At 39.1% G+C, this 26,595-nt stretch overlaps 1 protein-coding gene across 1 annotated transcript in view; it reads right to left on the bottom strand.

The window, feature by feature from the left end:
* LOC137257562 (ATP-dependent DNA helicase Q4-like) overlaps positions 1 to 26,557 on the bottom strand; it is a 230,186-nt gene extending 203,629 nt beyond the window's left edge. The window contains exons 1-14 of the mRNA XM_067794888.1: positions 26,344 to 26,557; positions 25,608 to 25,641; positions 25,077 to 25,132; positions 24,071 to 24,400; positions 21,528 to 22,343; positions 20,961 to 21,034; positions 20,076 to 20,284; positions 18,638 to 18,742; positions 16,618 to 16,821; positions 16,068 to 16,303; positions 15,249 to 15,521; positions 13,973 to 14,155; positions 13,349 to 13,493; positions 11,790 to 12,076 (exon numbers count right to left, since the gene is read on the bottom strand). Coding sequence (XP_067650989.1) covers positions 11,790 to 12,076; positions 13,349 to 13,493; positions 13,973 to 14,155; positions 15,249 to 15,521; positions 16,068 to 16,303; positions 16,618 to 16,821; positions 18,638 to 18,742; positions 20,076 to 20,284; positions 20,961 to 21,034; positions 21,528 to 22,343; positions 24,071 to 24,400; positions 25,077 to 25,132; positions 25,608 to 25,641; positions 26,344 to 26,427 — 3,036 coding nt within the window. The 5' untranslated portion in view covers positions 26,428 to 26,557. The remainder of the gene's footprint in view (positions 1 to 11,789; positions 12,077 to 13,348; positions 13,494 to 13,972; positions 14,156 to 15,248; positions 15,522 to 16,067; positions 16,304 to 16,617; positions 16,822 to 18,637; positions 18,743 to 20,075; positions 20,285 to 20,960; positions 21,035 to 21,527; positions 22,344 to 24,070; positions 24,401 to 25,076; positions 25,133 to 25,607; positions 25,642 to 26,343) is intronic.
* Positions 26,558 to 26,595: the final 38 nt, after the last annotated feature.

The following is a 26,595-nucleotide window of genomic DNA, read 5'->3' as shown; positions in this document are numbered from 1 at the left end:
CATTGTAGCTCACCTATGGCAAGCCTGTTGGTATCTTCACATTTATAAATGCCTTCTCTGAGGGAGGGAGTTAGGTTTGACTCCAGTCAGAATACCGAATGAGAAAAAGACATGAATGAGAAAGATGTGAGTTGCCGGGGGAACAAGTATCCACTTGTTGGTAAATAATCCAGTGAAATATATATAGGCTAAAACTAGATCTATGACAACAAATAGACCAAAAAGTAAGACAAACAAAATGCTACCAATTACAATTTAAGAGGACCACAGAACTGAGCAAGCGTTGTTAAGAATGCTCTACTGAGTTCAGGTCTTGGTACGGCATTGCTCTATGGTTGTACTGACAGCTAAGCATATGTACATATAGTAATTCTGTCTTTTAAGGAGGAGAGTCTAGAAAGGGTACCAACTCCAGGCTGTTATTAATATATCTTTTTGGAAATTCTCATTTAATCTGTTATTTATAACCTTATAGACTGTAAGTCTAAGGTCTTGGCAATCACTTAGCCTTACCAGATTAAGGATGCATTGCCGGTTTTCTCAACCTTTTTCAAGGAAGACTCAGAAATACTTCTTAGTAAGAATGGACTTATATATTATTGTCCTGTACTGAATAGCCATGTTATATGCTGTCTAATGTACATCTAGAAGCAGCTGAAATATTCAACAGGTTCAAACTTGAGTAGTATACTAACACTATCAAACTGGAAAGGAGTTCCAGTGAGCTAGGATATTGCAAACCTGGGAAGATCTAGACTCAATTTATTTGGGGTTGGTGCATTGTGAAAAGGGTCCGACAGAAGGGAACATAACGATAAATGTGAGACAGTCATTGCTTACATTTGCCATCAATTTGACATGTGCTCAGTCTGGACATCCAAGGATGGATCGCTAAGAGACATGAAAAAATGATAAAATCTGGAAGATTATGTTCACATTGTAATACAAACAGGAGTGAAGATCTGTATCTTTTCACCTAAGAGTGTCTTGTCTTAAAAGACTTTAAACCATGAGTGCAACATTAATTCACGCTGTGGCAATGAGAAATTATCAAGGCTCATTTTCCATGTTCCGAAAATGCCTTCAAGAACAAAGTCACATTTAAATTAACCATTGAAACTTTGTTGTCAAAACATTCTAGGCTGTACTGAATGAACTTGAAGTATTTGGTCCACTGCTTTCCAGACAGTTAACACTGGAAAGTACTGAATCAATAATGTGAATCATTCTATCTGGACATATTATCGCAATGTCACATGCTGGTTCTTCCACAATTGTTGCATACTACATGATATGAATCTAAAGGGACATTTACACGTTCCAACTGGTTGGTACATCTTGTTGCAGGCAAGTAGTTGTATGAGTTGAGGCGGAACACAACTCTACAATATGAGTCTGGGTTGCTGGTGTTGTTTGCTATATGGTGGGATGCAGTTCTTAAACTCCATGGCTTCAGTCTCAGTCCTCTGTGACATTATCTCATGATGCCCAGTTTAACAAGGTGTGTCATTAGAGCTGGGTAACACGGATACCTGGGACGCATGGAGGATGAGGTAGACCCAGGCACATGTCTCAATACCCAGACCCGTTATGATCATGTGACCAATAGATTTAACAATATATCTTATTCTTTCATGATCAATAAGTTCTATTGTCTTTGAATAATAAGTCATAATTACATCACATCTTCTACACATAATACACGGTATAAAATACTCAAAAACTCAATATTTTGGCCTCTAAGCTGAAGAATATATAGCCATTTCTCGCAAATTTGACGACAGGAATTAACGAAACAGGTATCCGGGTAGGATGGGCTATGAGGGAGTGGGGTGGCCGTGGACAAGATTTGGACCCAATCCAGCCCTACTTGCCAGGTGCTGCTGGAGGAAGACCTGAAGTGATGCATGAATCTGACTGAATCTTGGAACAAACCTTCATGCATACATAGAGGTAAGGACCAACATTGACGAAAAAGTACTTCGACAGACTTGTAATGGTGGCATCTGTGCCCTGGCAGTTGCAGTGTTTACATCTGAATGTTCAGAAAACTGTGTTTAAATCCCAAATGATTTTAATATATAACAGAAGGGAGATAACTCTATGCTTGTTTCTTTCCCTAGCCTTTGAACCTCACACCTGGGCATCTTACCTCCATAACATCTGAGGAGAGAAAACAACAAACTTAAAATTTCTAATTAGCTTGACATTTTTCAACATGTTGACTGAAAATCTGATGGCCCCAAATCCATAAAATCTACCTCAACCTGATGCCCCCAAAATAGAAACAAATTTGGCAATTGATTATCAGGTCACCATGTCCCCATTTCCAATCTAGCTGAAGTCAGCAATATTCTAGCCATGACACAAAAGGGTACACTAAGAATAGAGAGTGAAAGATTTATAATCTGGACAGGACATTAATGACAAACCATTGGCAGTCTCTGATCCCATTGCCTGTCTTGGGTCCGAAGTGATGACATATTAGCTGTTTTAATAGCATATGCAGCCATTTTTAGTACCAGTATGTGTCTGGTCGCAATTCACAGCCTGTGTAATGACATGAATGTTCCAAATCAATGAGAAAATGTCAACACCCAAAGTAATAAATGTGATATTACATAAACAAACTTGACTCCCAGACAACCATGACCTGACAAGCACATTGAACGTAAAAATGTACTGTGAAAACACATAAAAATTCCAATCAGACAGATGTTGATATTGATTCTACCTGTAAACACTCTCCACAACAGAGGGGACACACACCCTGATGTTACAAAGACACGTACTCACAAACACAACCACCCTTGCAGACACTTGAGGAACATTTCAGAAAATATGGAACATATTTTTTCATCTGCAAGGAAGAAGTCAGCAATTTTATTACAGATCTTTACCATGATCACTATCTGAAATCCATCCCTGGCCATCGGGTCAGGGTGACACCAAAGAAATACCAACTGCAGCCAAATCAAAGATGTGTGGAATTCTGAGCCAATCAGAGCCATTATAAAGAGCTGTCCTTGATCCTGAGAATGACGCACATGTTTCCCTAGATGGTGTTTCTTTTCATGCATGGATTATGGCAAAATGTCATGTAGCTAAAAACAATATGGACACAGTCTCTGTTAAGAACTTCCCTATAACATCCTCAGAGATAGAGAACTGAAATGTGTTGCTCCAAATGTTTGTACATACTCACTTGCACCTTAAAAGTTTCAAATTTTAGAAGTTCACCTGATGTTTTGAGTTGAGGTCGTGTCACATATACCTCGGAGAGGTGTTGAAGTTCACTTGGAGTCATGTGTTGGGGTTTTGTCAGATATAACTCGAGAAGTGTAGAAGTTCACCTGATGTTTTGAGTTGAGGTCGTGTCACATATACCTCAGAGAGGTGTTGAAGTTCACTTGGAGTCATGTGTTGGGGTTTTGTCAGATATAACTCGAGAAGTGTAGAAGTTCACCTGATGTGTTGTCAGAGACGTGTAGAATCCGAGTGAAAGATTGCATTTTGATGCAATTGTGGAGCCAGTTAACTTGACAACACACCTGAATGAGGAACATTCCAATCAAGATCAGATCTGACATTGATATCAACTGTTAGCAAAACACAGAAGCCAATTCTTAAATTGCATCAGTTTAGATACATGGTACAAAAACATGACATGTGATACAAAGTTTAATCATGTTATAAATAATGTAAGCAAAAACTGCTGTGGTCATGCAGATGACCTTGAACTTCATCATACAAGGCTCCTGACCAGTTATTCTGTTTGTGGATACTGGGGACATCTCCTGTCCACTGATAGCGATGACATATTCTGCCAGTAAGTCCCGAGAGATGGAAAAATTGAGGGTAAATGTTTCCCTGCATCAAGGCTGAAGAATTAATCAAAGTTTCTGTCCATTTCCTTCAGATCACAGTTAATCGGACTAGAAGATAATAGTGATTCAGAGTGATATACTACTTCCAGTCTGACATCTTGACACATTCACAGAATACCATGATCAAAGATGATGTGAAAATAGCGATCTGCTGATAGCCCCATTATTTTGCTGACACACTTATTAACTGACTGATGAATTTTAGACCTGCTCTAATCCCCAGATTGTCCTTCCATGAATAGAAACATTGGACATTGTGCATGAGCAACTTGGAAACACCAGGACATTTTGCCTACAAGCCATAAAATATAATTAAGCCAGAAATGTGTGAGAGTTGGGTTTTATACTGCTTTTATTCTAGCAATATTACAACAGAAGTGGTGTCACTCATTATGTGGAATCAAACCCAGGCCTTCAGCGTGATGAGCAAAAGCCTTAGCTACTAGGCTTGAATACCATCCAAGACAGAATTTGAGAAAAACCAAATGGAATGATGGTCACAATGCTGAGCCTTGGTAAGGCACTGAACATTATATTAAGGGGAGCATATCTCCCAATAAACACTCGTACTGAGCTGGTTATTTTATTTACTGTATATACTCACGTATAATGCAAGTTTTTCGTACCTAGAATGAGGGGGTCAAGATGGGGGGGTCGCATTATACATGGGGTATAAGATCTCACATTTTTCCCAGCTGTTTCAGTTTCAGTTTCCACTATCCTCAAATTTGAAGGGGTGTAGAGGGGGGTCGCATTATACACGGGGTCGCATTATATGCGGGTATATACGATATTACCCACAATGTAATATACAAACTTGAAACCACAAGCAGACAGGACTTGTGATCAGCTGATTCATATTTATGTGAGTATTAAACTTCTTATCTACCTATCTTCTTATCTACCTATCTTCTTATCTACCTATCTTCTTATCTACCTATCTTCTTATCTATCTATCTTCTTATCTATCTATCTTCTTATCTACCTATCTTCTTATCTACCTATCTTCTCCAGCTGTAATAAAATAAGAACGCTATGGAAAATAGTACATGGAATAATGTATTAACATGTGTTACTATGACAAAAATGATCTTTCAAATGCAACATCATTGAACTTAATAACAGTTAAATGTTTATTTCATCACGTCAGTGCACTGGAACATCAGTAATTCAAGACTGACATATTGTTTCAATATAACGTGGGGGTGTAAAGCCCACGAAGAAAGGAAGAGAGAGATAGCGAGGTTCGGCTGTCAGCCATTTATCAAACCGGAAGTACCTTACAGTTTGTAATCCGAACATGTCAGAACTCCGTGCATCACACTGATAACCGGGCAGTGCCAGTTATTGTAACATCCTCCCCTTTTTGTAAAACTTTAAACTTGAACGTACAAATGAACAGCCACTCAAATCACCACTTATACTAGTGATGAGTGAAATGTTTAAGAATGAAGATGAAAGTTAATGAACTTAAAGAGATATTGCTTTTTAACTGAAATGATATCCTGTAAGTGAAGTCAAATCTGAGTCCTTTGAAGAATCCTTACACACTGAACACAATTATCAATTAACAGTCTGTTTGAACTTGAATCTCAGGTTCACCAGTTTACTTCACGGACACCTCAAAGTCTTTGAGGTATGCAGGCAGCCTGCTCTGTCGGGTAGATCGCCTCGGGCTGTCTGGAACCTCAGGTATGGGTTTTACCTGCGATGTGGGTGTGTTGGTCTCAGGCACTGAGACAGGTTTGGGTGACACCATAGGTGTCAAATGTTGAGTCACAGGTGTGACGTCTGGCCTTACACCAGACTCAACTGCCTTTAGCTGTTTCGGCTTATGTGTAGGAGCATCAGTCTCACTTGATTTCCTCAAGTGAACCCTGTTTCTTCTGTAAGAACCATTCCCACTCTCAATCTCATAGGAACGTTCATCTAGTTGTCTCGTCACAGTTCCTTTCTGCCACTCTTTCTGTCCTAGACGATGTGGTTTTATGCGGACAATATCTCCAACTTCCAGGGGAGATAAATCTTTTGCATGACGGTTGTAAGACTGTGCGTCCTTTCTCTGGGCATTCTCAATCAATCTGCGATTGTTTAGGTAGTCACTCTTATCTCCAGGCTTCAGCAGTTGTTCTGACATTGGCATAAGAGATCTCGTCCTGCGGTTAAACAGTTTCTGGTTCGGACTGGTCCCGGTGTTCTGGGTCGGAGTATTCCGGAGCTCAAGCAAACAGAGATAAGGGTCCATCTTGGATCTCTTGCACTTACTCATCATGGTTTTCGCCGCTTTCACACCAGATTCAGCTTTGCCGTTGGCGTTCGGGTGTCTTGGAGAACTGGTACAGTGGATGATGTCCCATGCTTTTGTGAATGATGAGAACTCTTCACTGATGAACTGTGGACCATTATCCGAGATAAGCTGGTTCGGAATGCCATGTCTTGCGAAGTGAATTTTCAATGCTTTAACCACTGCTGAGGAGGTAGTCGATGGAAGATAGTCAACTTCCCAGAATCCACTGAAATAGTCAATGGTAAGAAGGTATTCACGATCCTCGAACGTGAACAGATCAGTCCCTACTACTTCCCACGGATGATTGGCGATGATATTTATCAGAGATTCTTTCTGCTGTGTTTTACAGTAGGTCTGACAAGCATCACAAGATTCTGTGATCTGTTTGATCTGGTCAGTCATGCCTGGCCAGTACACACACTCTCTCGCTCTTCTCAGCATACTTTCTTTTCCAAGATGAGATGAGTGAAGGAGTGATTTGATTCTAGTTCTTATGTTTTCAGGTACAACGATGCGTTCTCCTTTGAACAACAGGCCATCATGGACAGTGAATTCATCTCTAGCAGAGAAGAATGGAGCAAGTGATTCGTGTAAGTCTTTCTTGCTTTCAGGCCATCCCTTGAAGATTACAGATTTGAGAATGTTCATTGTCTCGTCTTCCTGTGTTGCCTTTCGTAATTCTTCTATTTTTTCAGGGCTGACTCTCAGGTGCCCAACTGCATTCACCACTGAGAACATATCCGGTTTGTTGTCTCGAGTGATGGAGTTGATGTATGCTCTAGAGAGCATATCAGACAAGTACATCTGCTTCCCGGGTCTGTACACCACGTTAATGTCGTACTGTAGGAGTCGCAACATCATGGACTGAAGTCGCTTGGGTGCCTTGTAGAGAGGTTTTCGAAGAATAGCCTCAAGAGGTTTGTGATCTGAATGTATGATTGTTGATCTGCCAAATGTATACTGGTGAAATTTCTCCAGAGCGAAAACAATGGCCAGACATTCTTTCTCAATCTGTGCATAACCACATTCAGTGTTGGATAGTGCTCTACTTGCATAGGCTAGTGGTCTACCTTCCTGTAGCAGGGCTGCGCCCAGTCCCTGGCTGGAAGCATCACACTCAATATGTAGGTCCACCCTAGGATCATAGTACCTCAGCACAGGTGCCTCAGTGAGAAGTTGCTTGATTTCTGTTAATGCTGTCTCTTGTTCATCAGTCCACTCCCACTGAACTTCCTGGTGGGTGAGCCTTCTAATTGGTTCCATTACATCGGACAGTCTTGGGAGGAATTTAGCCAGGTAATTGACAGTTCCTTGTAGGCGGCGATACATGTTCTCTGCCGCAAAATTTGCCGGTGTTTAGACGAGGTTGCTGTCCCTGGTAGTTGTTTGACCTTTGACTGTTGTATGTGCTTCTGTTATTGTTGTTATGCTTTTGTCTGAGATGTTGTTTCTTGTCTCTGTGATCACGTGATGTGCGTTGTGTTTGTCTTGTGACTTGGTTTACTTCTGACTGTGCTGCTGTAATAACTTTCAACTGAGAAGCTGTGTTTTCATGACTTCGACAAATGTCTATGCATTTAGCTAGTGTTAGCTTGCGCTCCTGAAGCAAGCGTTTCCTAGTATTTGCATCCGATATGCCTAGGACTATTCTGTCCCTTGTAAGAGAATCTCTAAGGCAGTCACAAAAGTTGCAGGTTTTCACTAGTTGCTTTATGGCTGCTACATAAGAATCAACATTCTCGTTTGTTTGTTGGGTCCTTGTGTTAAATTTGTATCTCTCAAAAGTTTCGTTGCTTTCCCCTAGAATATGAGAATCTATCTTTTCAATAATGTCCTTCACTGCATCATTCTCTGAGGGATCGCAAGAATTGTAAACCTGTAGTCCTTCTACTCCCATGGTAGAGATTAGATACGATCTGAATATCTTCTTGTCGCTAGTATCATCGCTCCTCCCGGTGATTACACAATAATGTCCCCACATTTGCTTCCATAGATTCCAGTTTTTGACCAGATCATCCGCTAACTTTAGAGGGTCAGGCGGTCTGATATGACTCACATCATTTTTGACGGGTGCCACGCTTTGGCTAGAAGTGCCTTCCGTTGATTCGGCAGACGACATTGTCAATTTTCAGAGAAAGTTCATGCAATGTTCTTGAATTAATATTTTCAGAGTGAGATAGTAGTATAATGTTGCACAAATATCACCAGTTCAATCAGATATCACAAGTAAGCTCCATATTCGTGACTAAAGTCATGTCACTTGTCCCACGTGGTTTTCACTTCAGATACTCAAGGTCACGCGCTATCACGCACCGGTAGAATGTTAAGTTCATGTAAAATTGATAGTTAATTGTCAATGAAACAAGGGTTTCAACACAAACCGGGAGGTTAGATTCGTTGCTGAATCCGCTGCCACCATGTTTCAATATAACGTGGGGGTGTAAAGCCCACGAAGAAAGGAAGAGAGAGATAGCGAGGTTCGGCTGTCAGCCATTTATCATACCGGAAGTACCTTACAGTTTGTAATCCGAACATGTCAGAACTCCGTGCATCACACTGATAACCGGGCAGTGCCAGTTATTGTAACAGTCTTCAGACAGGTGACAGTGTAGTGTTGGCAAAAACCTGTTAATATGGGAGTCAGAAAGTCTGTAAGACAACCCTCCCACAAATACATCTAGAAAACGTTTTCTGTCAAGAAAAGTAACAAGTTTGAAGAGTAAACAACATTTTGTTCTGTGGAAGACCTGTTACAATTAGGTCGTTGGTCCTGGTTTTAGAGTACATCAGTTCCAAAAATAATACCTCTAGACAGAATCCGAGTGAATGGGAAGATTACATCTTTATAGAGCAGATAATCTACTGACAGAAGAATCATAGGAGACATTAAATTGGAATACTCCACCATAAATTGGACCGGAGGACAGTGTTTTTCAACGGCATGCAACAAAGACAGTGACATCATGATGGCAGTCTTAGGTAGAGGATAAGTGGGCAGAGAGCTTGAGTTACAAGGGTTCAGTTTATTCAAGGACCGATGTTTCCCATTAAATGAAGATTAGTTCTGTTAATGACTGAACACTTTTGTGCCAGGTGATTTGCATGATTTGATGTGCTGGTACATCAAAGAGTGTCTGCATGAGATGTTTTCTGGATTTGGGTGAGCCTAATGGTGGCCATGTTTGTTTACAAACAATGCAAACGATTGTTTTGTTTTTGTTTGGAAGGTTATTTATTTCTAAAAGATTACCATTCAATAATAAAAAAGAATGTTCATATTCTTTAACCTTTGTTTCCTTGTATAAAATCTCGGAATGTGTGAGTACAGCATGTTGTAGTTATCAGTAGGATCATGAAAAGTAGTTCCATCAACCAATCATATTTCTCCTCTGCCTAGATAACCAATCAATGCTGAGAAGCGGTTAAAAGCACATGTTTGATTATCACAAATGTAGTCACTGGCGTATCGTAGTCTGTAAGGGTAATAAAAGGATATTCTTTACAGTTTTCTTAGGTTTTGATGTAAATATGATCCAGCAACAGTGTCATTAACTATGTAACATGAACTATAAACTATGAACTATGACACAGAGTTGACATTAAGGTTACAACATGTGATGAGGAGTTCTATGCATACTTTGGTGTACAGTAATAGCATCTTCATCATTGTAATATAGAAGTTTCATACACAGATTTCAAAGTAAGGAACAGAACGGACACAAATTATAACACTTCAAGTCTACGCATCAATGATTATGTTTGATTCTTAAAATAGAGAGAAGTTGTGTCATGTCAGCATGAATATAAACCTTACTGTCCATTTCAGATGTTTTTCACCAGTGCTTTTTGTTTCAAAGAAGAAAAGTCACATCAGAAGCTAGTAAGTCTCTACACTCATAATGATGCTGGTACTGGGGACACACCCATTCCAATGCCAGCAACACTTAAAAAGCATGAGATATACCTACATAAATTTCTTCTGGTATAAAAACATGCATATGCATGCACTCACTGACGCATACACACAGGCACCCACTCACACACACGTATGCATGCGTATGCAAACACATATAAACACACATTCTCACACACACACATGCACATCCACTCTATTTTTCAGACTCCACTTATCACAGCCTCTAAATGGATGTGTATTTTCTGTATGTGCACCATCCATTTACATCAACTTTGATCTGTTTCTGAAAACCAGTTGTCAGTTTGACGTATCATTTCGACATTTTCTTAATATAACTGCTGTAGCAGGAGACAGTTTATGTAATTTTTAAGCAAGGTTTATGGCATCAGATTGTCTACTCTCGATTCTACAATCATCAGACTTCCTCATTGTCTGGGTCTCCAGTCTATGTGTATCTGCATTGTATTGGATTAACTTGTCTTCGTCATGCAGGTTTCTGTTTCTGTTTCTCAGCACTGACTTTTAACAATGACAACAAATCTACGAAATGCCTGTTATTGTAGTAACATAGAATTTGTATAGGAAGGTCCAGTTCAATAAAGAGTGTTTGTGACATGACACTGATTGAGAGTTTCTGTAAGTCCTCTCTGAAATCTGAATACTACATGAGCACAATGTTTATCTCATATAGTCATCCAAAGGAAAAACAAAGCAGTATATAACATACACTTTGATTTGATTTGAAGAAAGCAGCTTCACTCAAGTGCGTATCTATGTTCCAAGGGAGGTAACTGAGAGTATCATATCTTCTTCATACATATTGCCTACATAAGTAACTCAAGTTCTAACCCAAGAAAAACTCATTTGAATAAATTACATCCGGTTATAGGCTGATTATAAAGTTTTCAAGAAGATGTATTTGCAAATTCTACTCTGTTTATTAAATAACTACCAGTTATTGATTTCAGGTCTAGAGGACTGTCAACTTTCTACAATCCTGAGCATCTCATAACTCCAGCTAATTGATTTTGAAACAATAGCTATTTTGCTAAATCTGCCCAAGACAACTCAGACAGTGACAAGATCCACAAAGAGAAATTCAGCACGTAAACCTGTCAGAAAAATGAAATCCTGAACAGACGAGCTGCCACTTACCTCATTTCACATCAAATGTTGGCATAGGGAATCTGTCAATCAACACCTCAAAACTGCTATGTCATCACTTTCAAAGTTTTCACAATAATCATCATGTTGGTACCAAAACCATAGTATGTAGAAAAGCAAACCCTAAAAACCACAGTTTCATCAGTCCTCTGTTTATTAAATAACTACCAGTTATAACTACCATCAGTCCTTTCTGATTGGGCTCACTCTTTGGCAGACCAAGAAACAATGACCTGCCAGAATGGAAGGCATCTATCGAACAATTTAATGAAAAAAACAAATTGAGACTATTCAGAAAGTCTGAAAGAGAGGTCGAGGTGGTTGGAAAAACATATCACGTATAGTCCGCAAGTTTATAGTTATCAACAAAATTGAACTGAGCATGTTATTTATCTTTTTTATAAAACTAATGATTTGGGACACCAAACATTGTTACTTGTACATATTTATGAAAACAACTTGTCAGTATTTTGGTGATGTTGTGATTTGTTTTGAAAAAAACAGATTGCCATCAAATCGAAATTGTCTCCCTTACCTCTGGGTCCAAGAAGAGATGGCAGTGTGAAGTCTTCCCATCACGCCCAGCTCTTCCAATTTCCTGTACATAACCCTCGAAGCTCTTCGGCATGTTGTAGTGGATTACTGCCCTAACATCAGACTTGTCCAGGCCCATGCCGAACGCAACTGTTGCAACAACAATACGGAGTTGTCCGCTCATGAAATTCTTCTGCACTCGTTTCCTCTGCGCAGGTGTAAGGCCAGCATGGTAACTCTCCGCAACCGAAAACTTTTTCTTTTTACCTTTTTCCTTTGGCTGTTCCGCTGTTGAAAAGGAAGACATGTCAGTTCCCATAACGCAGGGTGGTCAAATGACACAATGGAAGCTTTGTCAGCTGAGTGAGAGAAAGAGTGAGTCTGTGAGGTGAGTGAGTTTAGTTTTATTCTGATTTTAGCAATATTCCAGCAATAAGAAATGGGCTTCACACATTGTACCCATCTGGGGAATCGAACCCCGGTCGTCGGTGTGATGAGCAAATGCTTTAACCAATAGGCTACCCCACCGTATCTACCAGTGAGGTGAAACAAATAGAATATGAATGAATGAGCGAGTGAGCAAGCGAGCAAGCAAAGTGAAGTGAATGAGTGAGTAAGTGAGCAAGGTTCATAAATGAGCAAGTGGGCAAGGTTCAGTATTGGAGTGAAGAAGTAAACCAGTGAGATAAATGAAGAAGCACGGAAGGGTGAGAGAGTTCTATGCAGCACTGAGCAATATTCCAGCAATATGATGGCTGTATGAAAATAATTGAGTCTGGACAAGACAATCCCATGATCAACAGCATGATCATCGATCTGCGCAATTGGGAACCAACGACGTGTCAACCAAGTGAGTGAGTCTGATTAATCCTGTCAGTCGACTCTTCAAACAAACATTGTTGCCTGGAGACAAGGGAGAGTGAATGAGAGACCGAGCTACAGTAACATGCACCTCTTTTACCACAATTTGACATAATACAACACTATTAATATCTAAAGACAATCTGCAAGACCAGTTCATCATTCAGGAAAATATTTTGTTACTGGCTTTAACTTGCTGTGATTAGCTAGTCGTTGTTAAAACAAAGACGGATGACAATGGGTTGTGTTTATCATCTGGAATCAATTGTTGTAGTCAACCACCAGAGTGAGTGCCATTTCAGATTAGAACTTGAGTATTAAAGGTTTGAGTTTACTTTAGGAGGACAGCTGGAAGTGACCCAAGTCTCACATGTCCAACACTTTAATTAGACCAATGGTCAGAGTATGGAGTTTACAAACCTTCAACCCAAAAGAACACATGATGACAGGTTTCTCGTGTTCCAAGGGACACAACTATACAAAGCACCTCAGACAGCTGTGCCACCCATAACTCTCGATAACCATCTCACCCCTTGTTTACGTTTGCTATCTTAAGCAGCGATTCTAGGATTCTTTGACCAGAAGGATATGACTAATCTCCCAACTAAAAAACTAAAATCGAATAGTCATAGCACTAGGATCGTCTTGTGAAAAATTAATACTATGTTACCGAGATGTATTTCGATACTTTAACAGTACCTCCTTCATTAAGATCCACTTCCTTTTCTTTGAGACATGTGCGTAGTAAGGTGGCAACACGATTGGTCAGTTCCCGTCGTGTGCAGTAGATGATGATGGACTGACACTCCCGGAATCTGTCACCCTGCAGGAGCTGCACCAGAGCCTGGAAATAGAGGTGAGGAGCTTACAGGTCAAGGTTACAGGTGACTGTAAGCATTAAGCAATATTCACAGCCATTTGGAATGGCTTCACATCATAATCTCAAATAATATCCATGCAAGAATTTGAACACGCTTTTTGGCATGAGGGCATTCCTACACATTCTAATTTTAACACATTGTAGAGAATAAACGACTATGTGATGACCATGGACTTTTAGATTTATGTCACAGAGAACATACACTCAGAAGAGTCACAAAATTCAAAGCATGTATAGGTACCAAGGTAAGCAATGTAATTGTAAGAATCTGTATTATGAAGGAAAGTGGACAATTCATTAATCCTGAAGCTGCATCGCAGACTTTGTCCAGTGGAGAGACATTTGGACTTAAAGTACACATTTGCAAGAAACCTTTTAGAGAAACAATCTCTACATTCGTCAGAACAAAGCCTGAAAGTAATTTATTGACCAAGTATCCTCACCTCATCTCTGTTCTCATCCTGAGATACTGACAGGACCAAATTCTTAGGAATAGGAAGTCCTCGGACTGTTGCCCTCTCTACATCTTCTATCCCAAGATGCTTTGCAACATCCTGTGCTGTTGACTTTGTTGCTGTGGCAGTGAGGCCCAAGAAGCACTTTACTCCATACCTTTCTCGCAGGACCTAGTTATAAAAAGGATGGTTGGTTATGTGGGTCCACCTTCACCAGTACATGGGCAGTTGAGACTCATCTCACTCCACTTTGACCAGTACCGAGGCTAGCTGGTTATGTGGGTCCACCTTCACCAGTACATGGGCAGTTGAGACTCATCTCTCTCCACTTTGACCAGTACCGAGGCCAGCTGGTTATGTGGGTCCACCTTCACCAGTACATGGGCAGTTGAGACTCATCTCTCTCCACTTTGACCAGTACCGAGGCTAGCTGGTTATGTGGGTCCACTTTCACCAGTACATGGGCAGTTGAGACTCATCTCACTCCACTTTGACCAGTACCGAGGCTAGCTGGTTATGTGGGTCCACCTTCACCAGTACATGGGCAGTTGAGACTCATCTCTCTCCACTTTGACCAGTACCGAGGCTAGCTGGCTATGTGGGTCCACCTTCACCAGTACATGGGCAGTTGAGACTCATCTCACTCCACTTTGACCAGTACCGAGGCCAGCTGGCTATGTGAGTCCACTTTGATAGTGCAACCTGTCAGCTCCCCCCTCTCCCCACCCCCCCATAATGAAACTTTAGTCCATAACAAAAACCCAAAAGAAACCATTTGTTATGGATAAACAACTTCTTAATTGCAATCTATTCATAATCTTTGTTTCATCATACCGACTTCCAAATGCCACTCAAAGAATTCAAGCAAATACCTATCAGATCATAAGCTCTTCGACATCATACAATGTCAGTGTTTACTCTCATTTAAACACATTAGTTTGCACCACACATACCTTGTAAATTCGTGAATGAATGTGTTTAGAGAGAGTTTAGAGAGTCAGTGACATGTTTTACAATTGTTCATCTGATAATTGAGAAAACAGTGGATTTTCTTAAGTGTCTGAAACAACACCCAAAGATTATATGAGGTGTTGAGAAGGAAAGTGCACTTTGATTGGTATATGTTGGGTGCTGGGTCATTATAGGTAATTATTAGGTTATAGGAGAATTGATGCAGGGAATACTTTTCAACGGAATAGATGATAGATAGAATCAAAAGTTATGCACATTTTTTACTGATCATTTCATAATAAACAATTCATACCTTGCACAATCTTAGATATGATGGTCTAAAGTTGTGTGACCATTCTGACAGACAATGAGCCTCATCGATGCACACAAACGGTATTGGCGGCAGTTTATCTGGAGGGGGAAAAGCACCGTTCATTGTTCCGCCACCACCCACAATGGCCTCTGGTGACATCAACAGGAAGTGCACACTCCCATCATTCACTGCTGCAATAATGCCATCCCGCTGGGCTTTGGTCATATTCGCGTGCAGACATGCTCCTCTGACACCAGGGGGCAGGCCAGTCACCTGATGAAATAATACAGGACAAATTTTATGGACTGCAACCTCTTGTTCATTTTACGTTTCGGGGCTTATCCTAGCCCCCTCATCAGGTTGAGCTGAACTGAACAGTAAGGCTTAACTGTTAACTCTGCCCATGACCTCACAATACATATAATGTCACAATGCTATGACAACATGATACCAGTAGCTAACAGGAATACTACGACAACATAATAGAATTAGAAGTGAATGGTTACAGACAACATGACTCATAGAATGAATATATCTTATTATGAATGAAATAGATGATGAAATAAATGCAAAAGTTACTCTGGTCTATAGAGAAGTAGATCCATCCACAGCTAAGACACATAACTCTACACAACAAATTAGAGCTCTGTCAAATGGGCCCCTTATGTTAACCAGCCAACAAGGATGCACTGTTGATTTGTGTCACTGTTGACATCATTTTTCACTACCTTATATGCTACTCAAAAAAGTTTAAGACAACCTTTGGCAGATCAACAAATATTCACAATTCATAAATGTAATATTTCTGGATGATCTCACCTGATCTTCCATGAGAGACACCAAAGGGGAGACAACTAGGGTTAGACATCGAGAACGTTGGCCATAGATATATGCAGGAAGTTGATAACACAGACTCTTGCCTCCACCAGTGGAGAGCACAACAAGGGTAGATAACCCAGACAAAATTCTCTTTATTGTCTCCTCTTGACCAGGCCGGAACTGCTTGAAACCAAACTTCTTCAAACCAGTTTTCAGATCAGGTATGTCTGACGTTTCTGTTACAAGACAAAGATAAACCAAAGTTTTTATTCACACTTCATCAATACATGACATTCAAGGTCAATTTGACATTAATTTAGAGAACATGATCTGTCCCTGCTGGTCCTGATTCACATCCAAACACATCTGTGTCACATGTCAGACTTTACCAAGATGTACTTCGAAGCAGGGGTGACATTTTCCACACCTATCCAGCTTAAGAATACCAAAGAACCAATTTTGACACTGATGCCCCTTTTTCCCATCCTGACAGCAGAAACAATGGCCAATAGGACAAATGTAGACAGGGGTATCTTGAAGCACACCATACCAGCAAGTTCTCCATTTGGCTGCAACGTTACAAATGGCTCCACAGATTTGGGTGGCTCCACTACCTCCCGCCGTGATCTGACAATTGACATCTCCACATCCATCATGGGGTCTTCACTGACTGGTTGGACATCTGTTTGTGTGTCCTGCATGCCTTCTTTCTGTAGGCCTTTTGCATGTGATGTTTTCACCACTGATGTTGAGTCTGTCAGGACCAATATCAAAGATCAAGAACTGGCATTCATTTAGCTTGAGGCCTTTGAGCAAACTACATAATCTAAAATGAAAGGGTCATTAAAAACAATTTTGCAATTTGAGGGAAAAGCTAAGCATACAGCAGTATACAATCTTATCACCCAAAATGGTGTTCCACAGCAGATATTGCCAGTGTTGTACCAAATATCTCCCAGGAGAGGATTAGATTTTGTACAATGCCCTGACATCATCAATTACACGACTCATAATGCTATGACGTCATTGCACTGCAAGTCTAATGGCAGTGTCAGTCTACGTAAACTTATTCTCAGTACTTTCTGTTACACTCTACCACTGAGTGTGACAAATCTTAGTAGAAGGTCATGTCAAGTAACCTTGGAGTGATCTATGACCGTCCAATCAAACGCAAGAAGGCTGAACGGATTTAACCAATCAGACAATGGCTACTGTACAGGGTTTGGCAAGACTTTAAAAATTCGCTAGTCACTGATGCTGATCCGTTAATAAACGAAAATCCACATAAAAAACACAGGTATTTGACTTGCAGTATATATGCTTGGGGATATCTGATAACATGGTTATCATTAGCTAGTAGCTCCGCAAGGTGAGTGAGTGAGTGAGTGAGTTTGCTTTTACGCCACACTCAGCAATATTACAGCTATAAGGTGGAGGTCTGTAAATAATCAAGTCTGGAACAGACAATCCAGTGATCAACAACATGAGCATCGATCTGCGTAATTGGAACCAATGACATATGTCAACCAAGTCAGCAAGTCTGACCACCCGATCCCGTTAGTCGCTTCTTGCGACAAGCACAGTCATCTTTTATGGCAAGCATGGGTTGCTGAAGGCCTATTCTACCCCGGGACCTTCACGGGTCAGTTCCGCAAGGTGACATCCTTGAATATTGACAAGAACACTATTTTAAGCAACTGTTTACTCACTGTTGACAGTACTGTAGTGTGCTCCATGTACCTGGTAGCAGTCACATGGAAAATAGCATTCGGAATCATTCAGGAACAAACCTTTCAGAGGCAAAAGTTCAAAAGCTATGTGCGAATGTCCACTTTTGCGATTTGGTAAGCTGTGTTCTGATTGGTAAATCTCAATGTTACCTAACGCAACCTCCTACTAGGTTTTGTTCCACTCAGTAGTGGAGTGTAACAAAAAGTTCTGAGACTACATTTACTTAGACTGATGCCAGAGTTTAGAGATGAGTTTTCAATGAAAACTATTTGCAAAGTGATTTTTCACAATAAATAGAACCCCACACTCATGTTTTCTGATATCAAATCTATGAACACATCTAGATAAAAGAAAAATATCCTCAGCAAGACTCAGATATTTGTAACTTTATCAACTTGTGGCGATACATTTGATATCTACAGACACTCTGATGAGATTATCTGTTTGGAAAACAGATGAATATCAGACTAAATTAATCATTTGAAACAAACATAAATTCACATTTCAAATGATTAATTTTGAAGCTACACGTTGCGTACATGTACAGTGAATCAGATTTTCATAAAATCTGATGCATTTTCAATCTAAATTCATAGTGTCTAATTTTACTGATTGTCCAATCAAATTAAAGTATTGCACGTAGTCGAGGAAGAACACTGAAGCCAGTGGCTATATAGTGTTTGCTCTGAGGCTGATGATCAGGTTATGTTTTTCTATATTTTCCATATTGTGAAAGCCATTCTAGCAATTTCCAACATTGTTCCTACTTCTCATGAGTTAAAATAAGTAAGATAAAAATAATATATATCAGAATATCACCTCATGAACTTCTGTCTCACCTGCAGGTGTTCGAACTCCTTGGGCCAAAAGTGCTGCCTCCTGGATTGAGGGGAAGTCACTCTCATCAATCTCTTCCACCACCTTCTTTGATCCACCATTCTTCTCTGGAAACATGAGATATATTTAGAGAATAACCAATGAGGTATGAGTGATTACGGGACATATTCCAAGTTGAAACAATGTTCCCAGTGCCAAGCCTTGTCACATAATACACCACCTTTAATCTGACCTGAGTATAATGTATACATGTACAGAATCATGATTTACAGCATACAACAAAGACTGTGACACTGAATGGCGTGGACGCCGACCCTCTTGGCACACTTTCAGGCAACACATTTAGTCAGTTTACAAACAATGCAAACGATTGTGTTTATTATTTTAAAGGTTATTTACTTAAGAAAGACTAATATCTATAATGCAATTATAAAGAGAGTTTCACAATATTTAACCTTCATGTTTTCTTTTTTAAGTCTCGTATAGTGTGAGTACAGCACGTTTTAATTATCAATGAAACAGTAAATTTTGTCAATGAACATGGATCATGAAAAGTAGTTCCATCAACCATTCATATTTTTTCTCCACTTAGGTGACCAATCAACATTGAGAATCACTGAAAAGCATATGTGTGATTATCACAAAAATATTCACCTGTGTACAAGTAGACTATTGTTAAGGTTCACACTAAACAAAAGCCACAACTGATCACAGCACTTGAAGTGATTGTGCTGGAAAGCATTTCAGGTGTATGACATTAATCCTGTTAATCCCGTGGGGCAAGCATGAACACCAGCAGACTGGACACACTGTTTCATTCAACAATAGCATTGGTGCTCACAGACTCCCAAGAACCATAACTGTGTCAATATGGAATTTATATCCATGTCACAGTGACGTTGCCAACTAAATGGTCTGTGTGGGTTTGCATGGCATTTACTTCATAAATAATATATTCAGGAACTTTATTTAATATTCAGTGTTAATTGCAACACTCAAAAACTCATAATAAATGATCAATTCAGGGCCAGATAATTCAGTGATTCATATCACTGGCAATGATCTATGAAACTGAGATACAATTACACGCATAAAGAGTGACCTTGACACATCACCTACATTATATGATCATATGAGTCATAAAAACCACCAAAAGTACATTCAAACAGACCAGGTTCTTGTTTAATTTCTTTTCTTTCAAGGTTATGAGCAAGATCATGGCCTATCTTAATTTATGATTTGAAACCAAACACAAGTGAAATCCAAATGAAGTAATATGCCTCTCAGCAGATAATAGTATAACATAAATTTGATACATCTTACATTGCAATCAGAATGCAGAATTAAAAGCTGTCATGGTAGAAAACCTTAATTAATACTACTGGTAAAGCAATCATAATTCAGAGTTGCTCATAAATACCAATATTGTTTAAAACTTACGTGGACAGTCTCTTGACCAATGACCAGTCTCGTTACAAATGAAGCATTTGTCACCATAGCTCTTGCTGCGAGCCTGCATCTTCTGCTTCCACTGATTCCTCTTATACTGTCCACCTGTCATATGGCGACCATCTTTGCGTTTGTATTTTTTCACTTTCATGTTCAAGCGAACAAAGTTCTCAGAGGAAACCCTTGATGCCATTGCTTTTCTGGAAACAGTTACATTTCAGTTTTCAAAGGCACTGCTACTGATAAGGATCACCATAGCTTATCACTGCACATTTAAAACATGCTATGTTAACAACTGTCTGGAATCTTTCATACAATACAGAGAATTGACAAAAGACAATATGCATGGTAAAAACAGTTATTATGGTAAAACAGTACAATCAATGTGTAAAAACTGTAAGTACAGTGAAAATGGTAAAAGTGTCAAAAAAAGTGATGGTATACAAAAAGACAACCTTTTAGTGAGTGAGTGTGGTATTATGCAGCTTTTGGCAACATCACGGTGGGGGCAAAAGAAATGGGTTTTGCACATCAAACCTGGGTCTTCAGTATAATAAGCGAATGCTTTAACAACTAGGCTACCCCATTGCCCCCATACCACCTTTAAAGACATGAACAGTTACTCCATTGATATCACTCTGTAATATTTGGACTAGACCAATCAAATCATTGCATTCACTAATGCAGTTTTGAGGTCTATTCTGAAGATCAGTTGTAGTGAGTGAATATGCTTTCAAGTTGCTTTTAACAGTATTCCAATCATGTAAAGACAGGGGACGCAAAGATTAAGAAATGGACCCAGGTTATCAATATGACAAGCACACACATTGTCTGTTTGGCTATCCAATACTAGGAGTAGGCTTGTTCTATTCATACCTCGGGGCAGCTTTTGGCTTGGACTTCTTGGCCACACCACCATCCTCCTCCTGGTCTTCAGGAGCATCACCTGCCTGGATTAGAGTGAGTGAGTTGACTGAGTTTAATGTTACCATTACAGTATTTCTGTTTTCAGTGTATCAGCACCATGTGTCAGTAAAGTCAAAATGCATGCCATTTTATTATCACTGTCACCAAATCCATTGGAATAGTGCTGACACAGCAAAAACCAAGGATAAAGTCTGGATTCAAACATTCTGGCACAATCAAGCGACAAAGCTCCTGAGAAAAAACATGTATTGGATTGGGTTACCCATCTCCAAAAGCGTTATAAACTTGTTCTCATTCGACTACCGCAGTAGGAATTTTCTTTATATAATAACTTCAACATGTTCCTACATATATTCCGTCACCATTTTCACGCTTGATTCCACAGATTTACTGAACCATTATGCACTCTTTATGACTTACATGAAAAACAAATATATTCTGTAAACATATTTCAAGCCTGTAATGCAATATGAATTATTTGTCAAATGTGTTCAGATCACGACAAACGACACATACTGTACAAGAACTCCCATCATTTGCCTTCACCCTTTTCCTTGAGGTCGACTCTGACTTTTGTTTCCGCTTTTTACTTTTCTTCTCCATAGGATCCTCATCATCACTGACGTCACAAGGGTCATACACATCTGTCACAGCATTCGTCATCACATCCGGCGTTATTGCTGATACCTCATCTTCACCAAAACCTCCCATAAAGGACGTATATTTCTCTCTAGATACACTACTTAATGCATTTCCTGTAGTAGTTTTACTTGACGCAAAAGAAGGCATCTGAAAGTTTTCTGCAAACTCTTGTTCAAACATACTCTCATCCACCTCCATTACTGATGTGGTTTCTGATGGGAGAGCAGAGTTATCTCCCTCTATTGTGTCTTTATTTGAAAACGAATCTGATTCATCTGTGGGAAATGGGTTTTTCAGTTCTTTAGGTTTGAAGGCAGATACTGAGAATTTCTTCCTAGCTGTAAGAGTTAAATGTCCTGGTACATCAACATTACCTGAGAGAGAATTTGTGGTAATTCTACCTTTTGATAATTTAGGTATTGGTGAAAACATGGAATGTTTTACTTTATTAGCAAACCGGGGCACAAGGTCACCATCAATCTCATCGATGGCTTTTTCTGATTGTTTGTCATGCTTGAAGTCACTACAAGGTCTGTGACTGACACTGTCAAGGTTAAGGTCACCCCAATCATCCTCAAAAGGCATGCTGGGCTCCTCTTTTGGAACGTCAGCACTTGAGACAACTTTGTTCACAGTTTTCTCTGACACATTTTGTGTCCAACGCCATGATGTCTTCTGACGATCCACTTTCTAAAACAATTAAAAAAAACATCTAACTGACTTACAAAAGTATCCACATATTGAAAATACAGTTGGGGGAAAAGTCATCTGTATATCCGGATGTATCATCATGGCCACTGAATAATCTTGTTTGTTCTTCTTGATTAATCAGAATAACATGCTTGCTGTGCCAGTATCATGTGTAAAGACTGAGTCAGATAGACAGACCTGTGACAGCTGTGACAGGATGAAATAGTGCAAGATTGTTATGTATTTTCATCAATCCAGTAATTAAAAGTGACCACATTTTTAAGTATTTGATGAAGATTTTTGTATCACTGTGATGTCTGCTTAATGTGTCTGCAGATATTTTCAAATGGGAGACTTTTGGTGTGGAACTAAGTTTGATTTGTAGTTTCTATTGCGGTTTAAATATGTACACCTATGTGTACATGAAATAGTTGTTGACAGCCTGTATGCTTTAAAAATTCTTTTTAAATATATAATGCTACTGTCAAAGTCTATGTGTAACCTACAGAGGATGCCAAACATGACTGATCTCATAAACATCTTTCACTCAGTCCAGCAGGACACAATCAGCCAAGTTATCCTCATCTACACAGCATAAAAGACGCACCGTTGTTTTCAATGTTTAAGTTGAGAAAACATGTTGTTCACTTTCTTAAATCTTTCTATTTAAATCTATTTAAACATTTAGTTTCTCATATAACATTACATAAGAGTTAAACATTATTTTAGAACCCAATATTTCAATATAGAATAAATCTACATTCATCATTGATATTTGGGATAATAGTATCTTAGTAAAAGTACAGGTTCTAGGAATTTTTTTCTTGAGTCCCATGTGGAATTCAAGGCCACATTCTCAGTGTCTGGCACCTGATTGCCAGCACACAAAGTCAGTCATATAACCCCCTCAACCATTGCACCTTCCAAAAATTAAACACAAATGTATTCGACATTCAGCAGTATAGGATTCTACACTAGTTATCTCAGTTATCTATGGTGGCGGTCATATATAATTGAGTTCAGACCAGACAATCCAGTGATCAACAGCATGAGCATCAATCTGCACAACTGGGGACCAATGACATGTCAACCAAGTCAGCGAGCTTGACCACCCAATTTTGTTAGTTGCCTGTTACAACAAGCACAATCACCTTTTGTGGCAAGCATGCCTTGCTGAAGACCTTAGACTAACAACTAGTCTCCGAAATGAACATATTTTACTGAAAAAAGTCCATTGTATTAAAAAAAAAAATTATTAAATGGAGCCATGTCACTTTCTCCATTTTCAAACGAATGGAAAACAAAAGAAACAACATACTGGACACTTCTACAAATAACTGCATCACACCCTTCTTTGCAACAGTTTCAGCTGGTTCAAAACTTTTATCTCACAGTGAGAGGACAGGGCAGGAGGTCTTGGCCGACTGTGGGGCCATGGGGGAGCTATTGGGGAGCCTCCCCATGAATTGACAGTGACAGCTAGAGATCAACTGATAATTACTAGCCATGTGCTGGCTATGGATTCATCAGATTGGTACAGACCCTGAAGCTGAGGGAATCTAGACTTGCCACATTTTCTAGACTAGTATGGGCTTTCTTGGCTATGTTTGCTTTAGGGTCTCTGTATGACAGACTGTGAAGACCTATTCTACCCCTGACGTTCACTGGTTCTGTAAATTATGAATATGACCCTCAAATACAGGACCTAAGATTAGGGTGATACATACCTTTCCAGCTGATGAAAACTTCTGGGAATTTTGAAACAGTTTGCTTCCCAGTTTGTCAAGTAGGGTTTTTGACTGATGCTGTTTTGTGATTTTCTTCTGTTTTACACATTCATCAGTGACGCCTTTGTTTAAACTGATCCCCCAGACTTCATCCGACTTCACTACATCACTGACTGTATCTCTCTCTTCATCTGACTTGCTGATCACATCAGCTGATTGTGTACCTTCACTGCTGTTACTGGTTCCATGTAACAAATTCTGGGGCCCTTGTTTGTCAGTTGTCTCCCCTGATGTGTTGAGTTTGCTGCCATTATTTCCATCAGCTGTTTTCTGTGAGCAAATGATTTTGTCACCATATTATATATTTTCGTCATAGGCATAATGTAGCATTTAATGTTGCTAGGCCTTACTCTGAACACTTTCATCAATTCTGTTTCCTTAACAACTGATGATGTTGTATTCCTTTGTGTTTCACACTCAAATTGAACAAAACCTCTCAACTTTGCTAAGATAAACAGTACTGCCACAGTGGCATTCATAAATTTTATTTGAGTCTTTAAAGGTACAATGCTATAAACTATAAACTAACTATTGAAAGAAATAATAAAGTTTTCAACATGTTGAAAGAAAACAGTAATGTCAGTATCTTGATAATATAATGGAGTGTTTTGTTGTCTAAACACTCACACAGGAAAACATCCTTTCCAAAAAAGTCCCTTAATATTAAAAGTGTTCAGATTCAAATAAATAAATCAATTTAGGTATTTTATCTAAAACAACCATGCCCAGTTAAACATTATATTCATGGACATCAACTTACTAAGTAACCCAAATAATGCCTGAAATTTTCAATCAAAGTAGTAAATCATTTAAAGGGAAATACACATCTATTTCAATCATATGTGGTATTCTGATTTAAAGAACATTGAAAAATTTCCCTTATGATGGGCTACAGAGACAAGCCATTCTGTGTAAACCCACATGAAACATAAACAATTGGACATACCTTGACATTTGAACAGGAATTTTCCTTCCTCAAACTGGCATAATTCTTGTAAGCATCTACAATAATATTAAGCAATACATAACCTAATATCATAAAAGAATGTAGATGAAACTGTTATCATAAAAGAATATCGATTATTGTATTTTGGACATTTTTCCAATTTTATCCTTATATATCAGCTTAGAGTTGGAGTAGTAGTGCTTAATGTGACGTTGGTTTGTGATGTCATCCGACAGGTATGGACAATTGATGATAACAAACCAAGAATCATTATCTTGACAATTATGTGACTTGAATTCATTATCATCAGATCCTGACAAGATAATTATGGACTCAGCACTGCACAACAAATTAGGATGTTAACTGAACTACATGTAACCAAGGACAAGATGAAAATGTCCTCTGTGCTGCTCAGTGAAATTATGGTTAAACATTAGCTCCTCCAACACACAGATATCAGGCAAAGTTACCAAAACAGTGCAAAATACATTACTCTGCAATGTAGCAAGGAAATCATCAAGTAGACATTACCTCTGATTTCTTGAGGCGCACTGTCTATATCAGCCTGAAATATATATAAAAAAATATGGTATATATTCCCCTGACTGTTTTCACACCTTAATTTACAATCATGACAAACTGGACATGTGTATGAATAGATTCAGATAATTAAGCATGTTATACATGCACCCTTGACATCTGCTATCTGATTGCTTGATGAGCTACAAAGTCATTATTCTTGGATATTTTGAGTTAGCGCATTTTTATGAGCTGAGGGAAATTCTAAATTATGTTGATATCTCAATCACTGATCGAAAATTTATCAACATACCATCATCATGATAATGTATGTTTTTCTATATTTGAAGAACAATTTTTCTCAACAGAGTGTGAAATTAACAAATTTGTGCATGGTATGTGTAAATGAATGTATAAAATTGTGTAAGTTTTGTAACACTCTGAATCTGAATGATCGGGAAGTTACATCCTGTGAACATGGTGACACTATGAAACTGGGGGGCCTGAGCGATTCTACGGAACATATAAGGTGTTAAAATACAACTTTATGATTAGTACACAAATGATTTCAAAATCTTAAAAGACATACACTGAGAAAGTTACATTTTAAGGTGGGCTGAATTTATTTCAGTATACCCAGTGACACATTGATAATTAATCCCATGATCGACCTCGACATCAACCACTAAATTATCAGCTGGGTGAGAGGTTTGACAATTAATATCTTCATAATATCAATGATTACTACCTTGGACGGTTTCCTTCTATTTGTTTTGTAGAATGTCACTTCCCACTTTTTTAGAGTTTTCTTCAGTTCGATTACGTTCGACATCTTCCACAAGTACTATGACACTAATGGTCAAAACAAATTCCACAATACAAACAACACTGGTGCTGTCAAGATAAGAAACGTCGTCAGACACAGCACTGTCATCACGAAAGTCCCGCCATCTCTATGACGTCATAAGGGGAATTCCCCAAATAGACCAATTAAATCACT

Source organism: Haliotis asinina, chromosome 12 (assembly GCF_037392515.1).
Source record: "Haliotis asinina isolate JCU_RB_2024 chromosome 12, JCU_Hal_asi_v2, whole genome shotgun sequence".
In the NCBI taxonomy this organism is placed as follows: Eukaryota; Metazoa; Mollusca; class Gastropoda; order Lepetellida; family Haliotidae; genus Haliotis; species Haliotis asinina.
The sequence above is the reverse complement of the archived record's forward strand: the minus strand, read 5'-3'. Positions and strand labels throughout refer to the sequence as shown.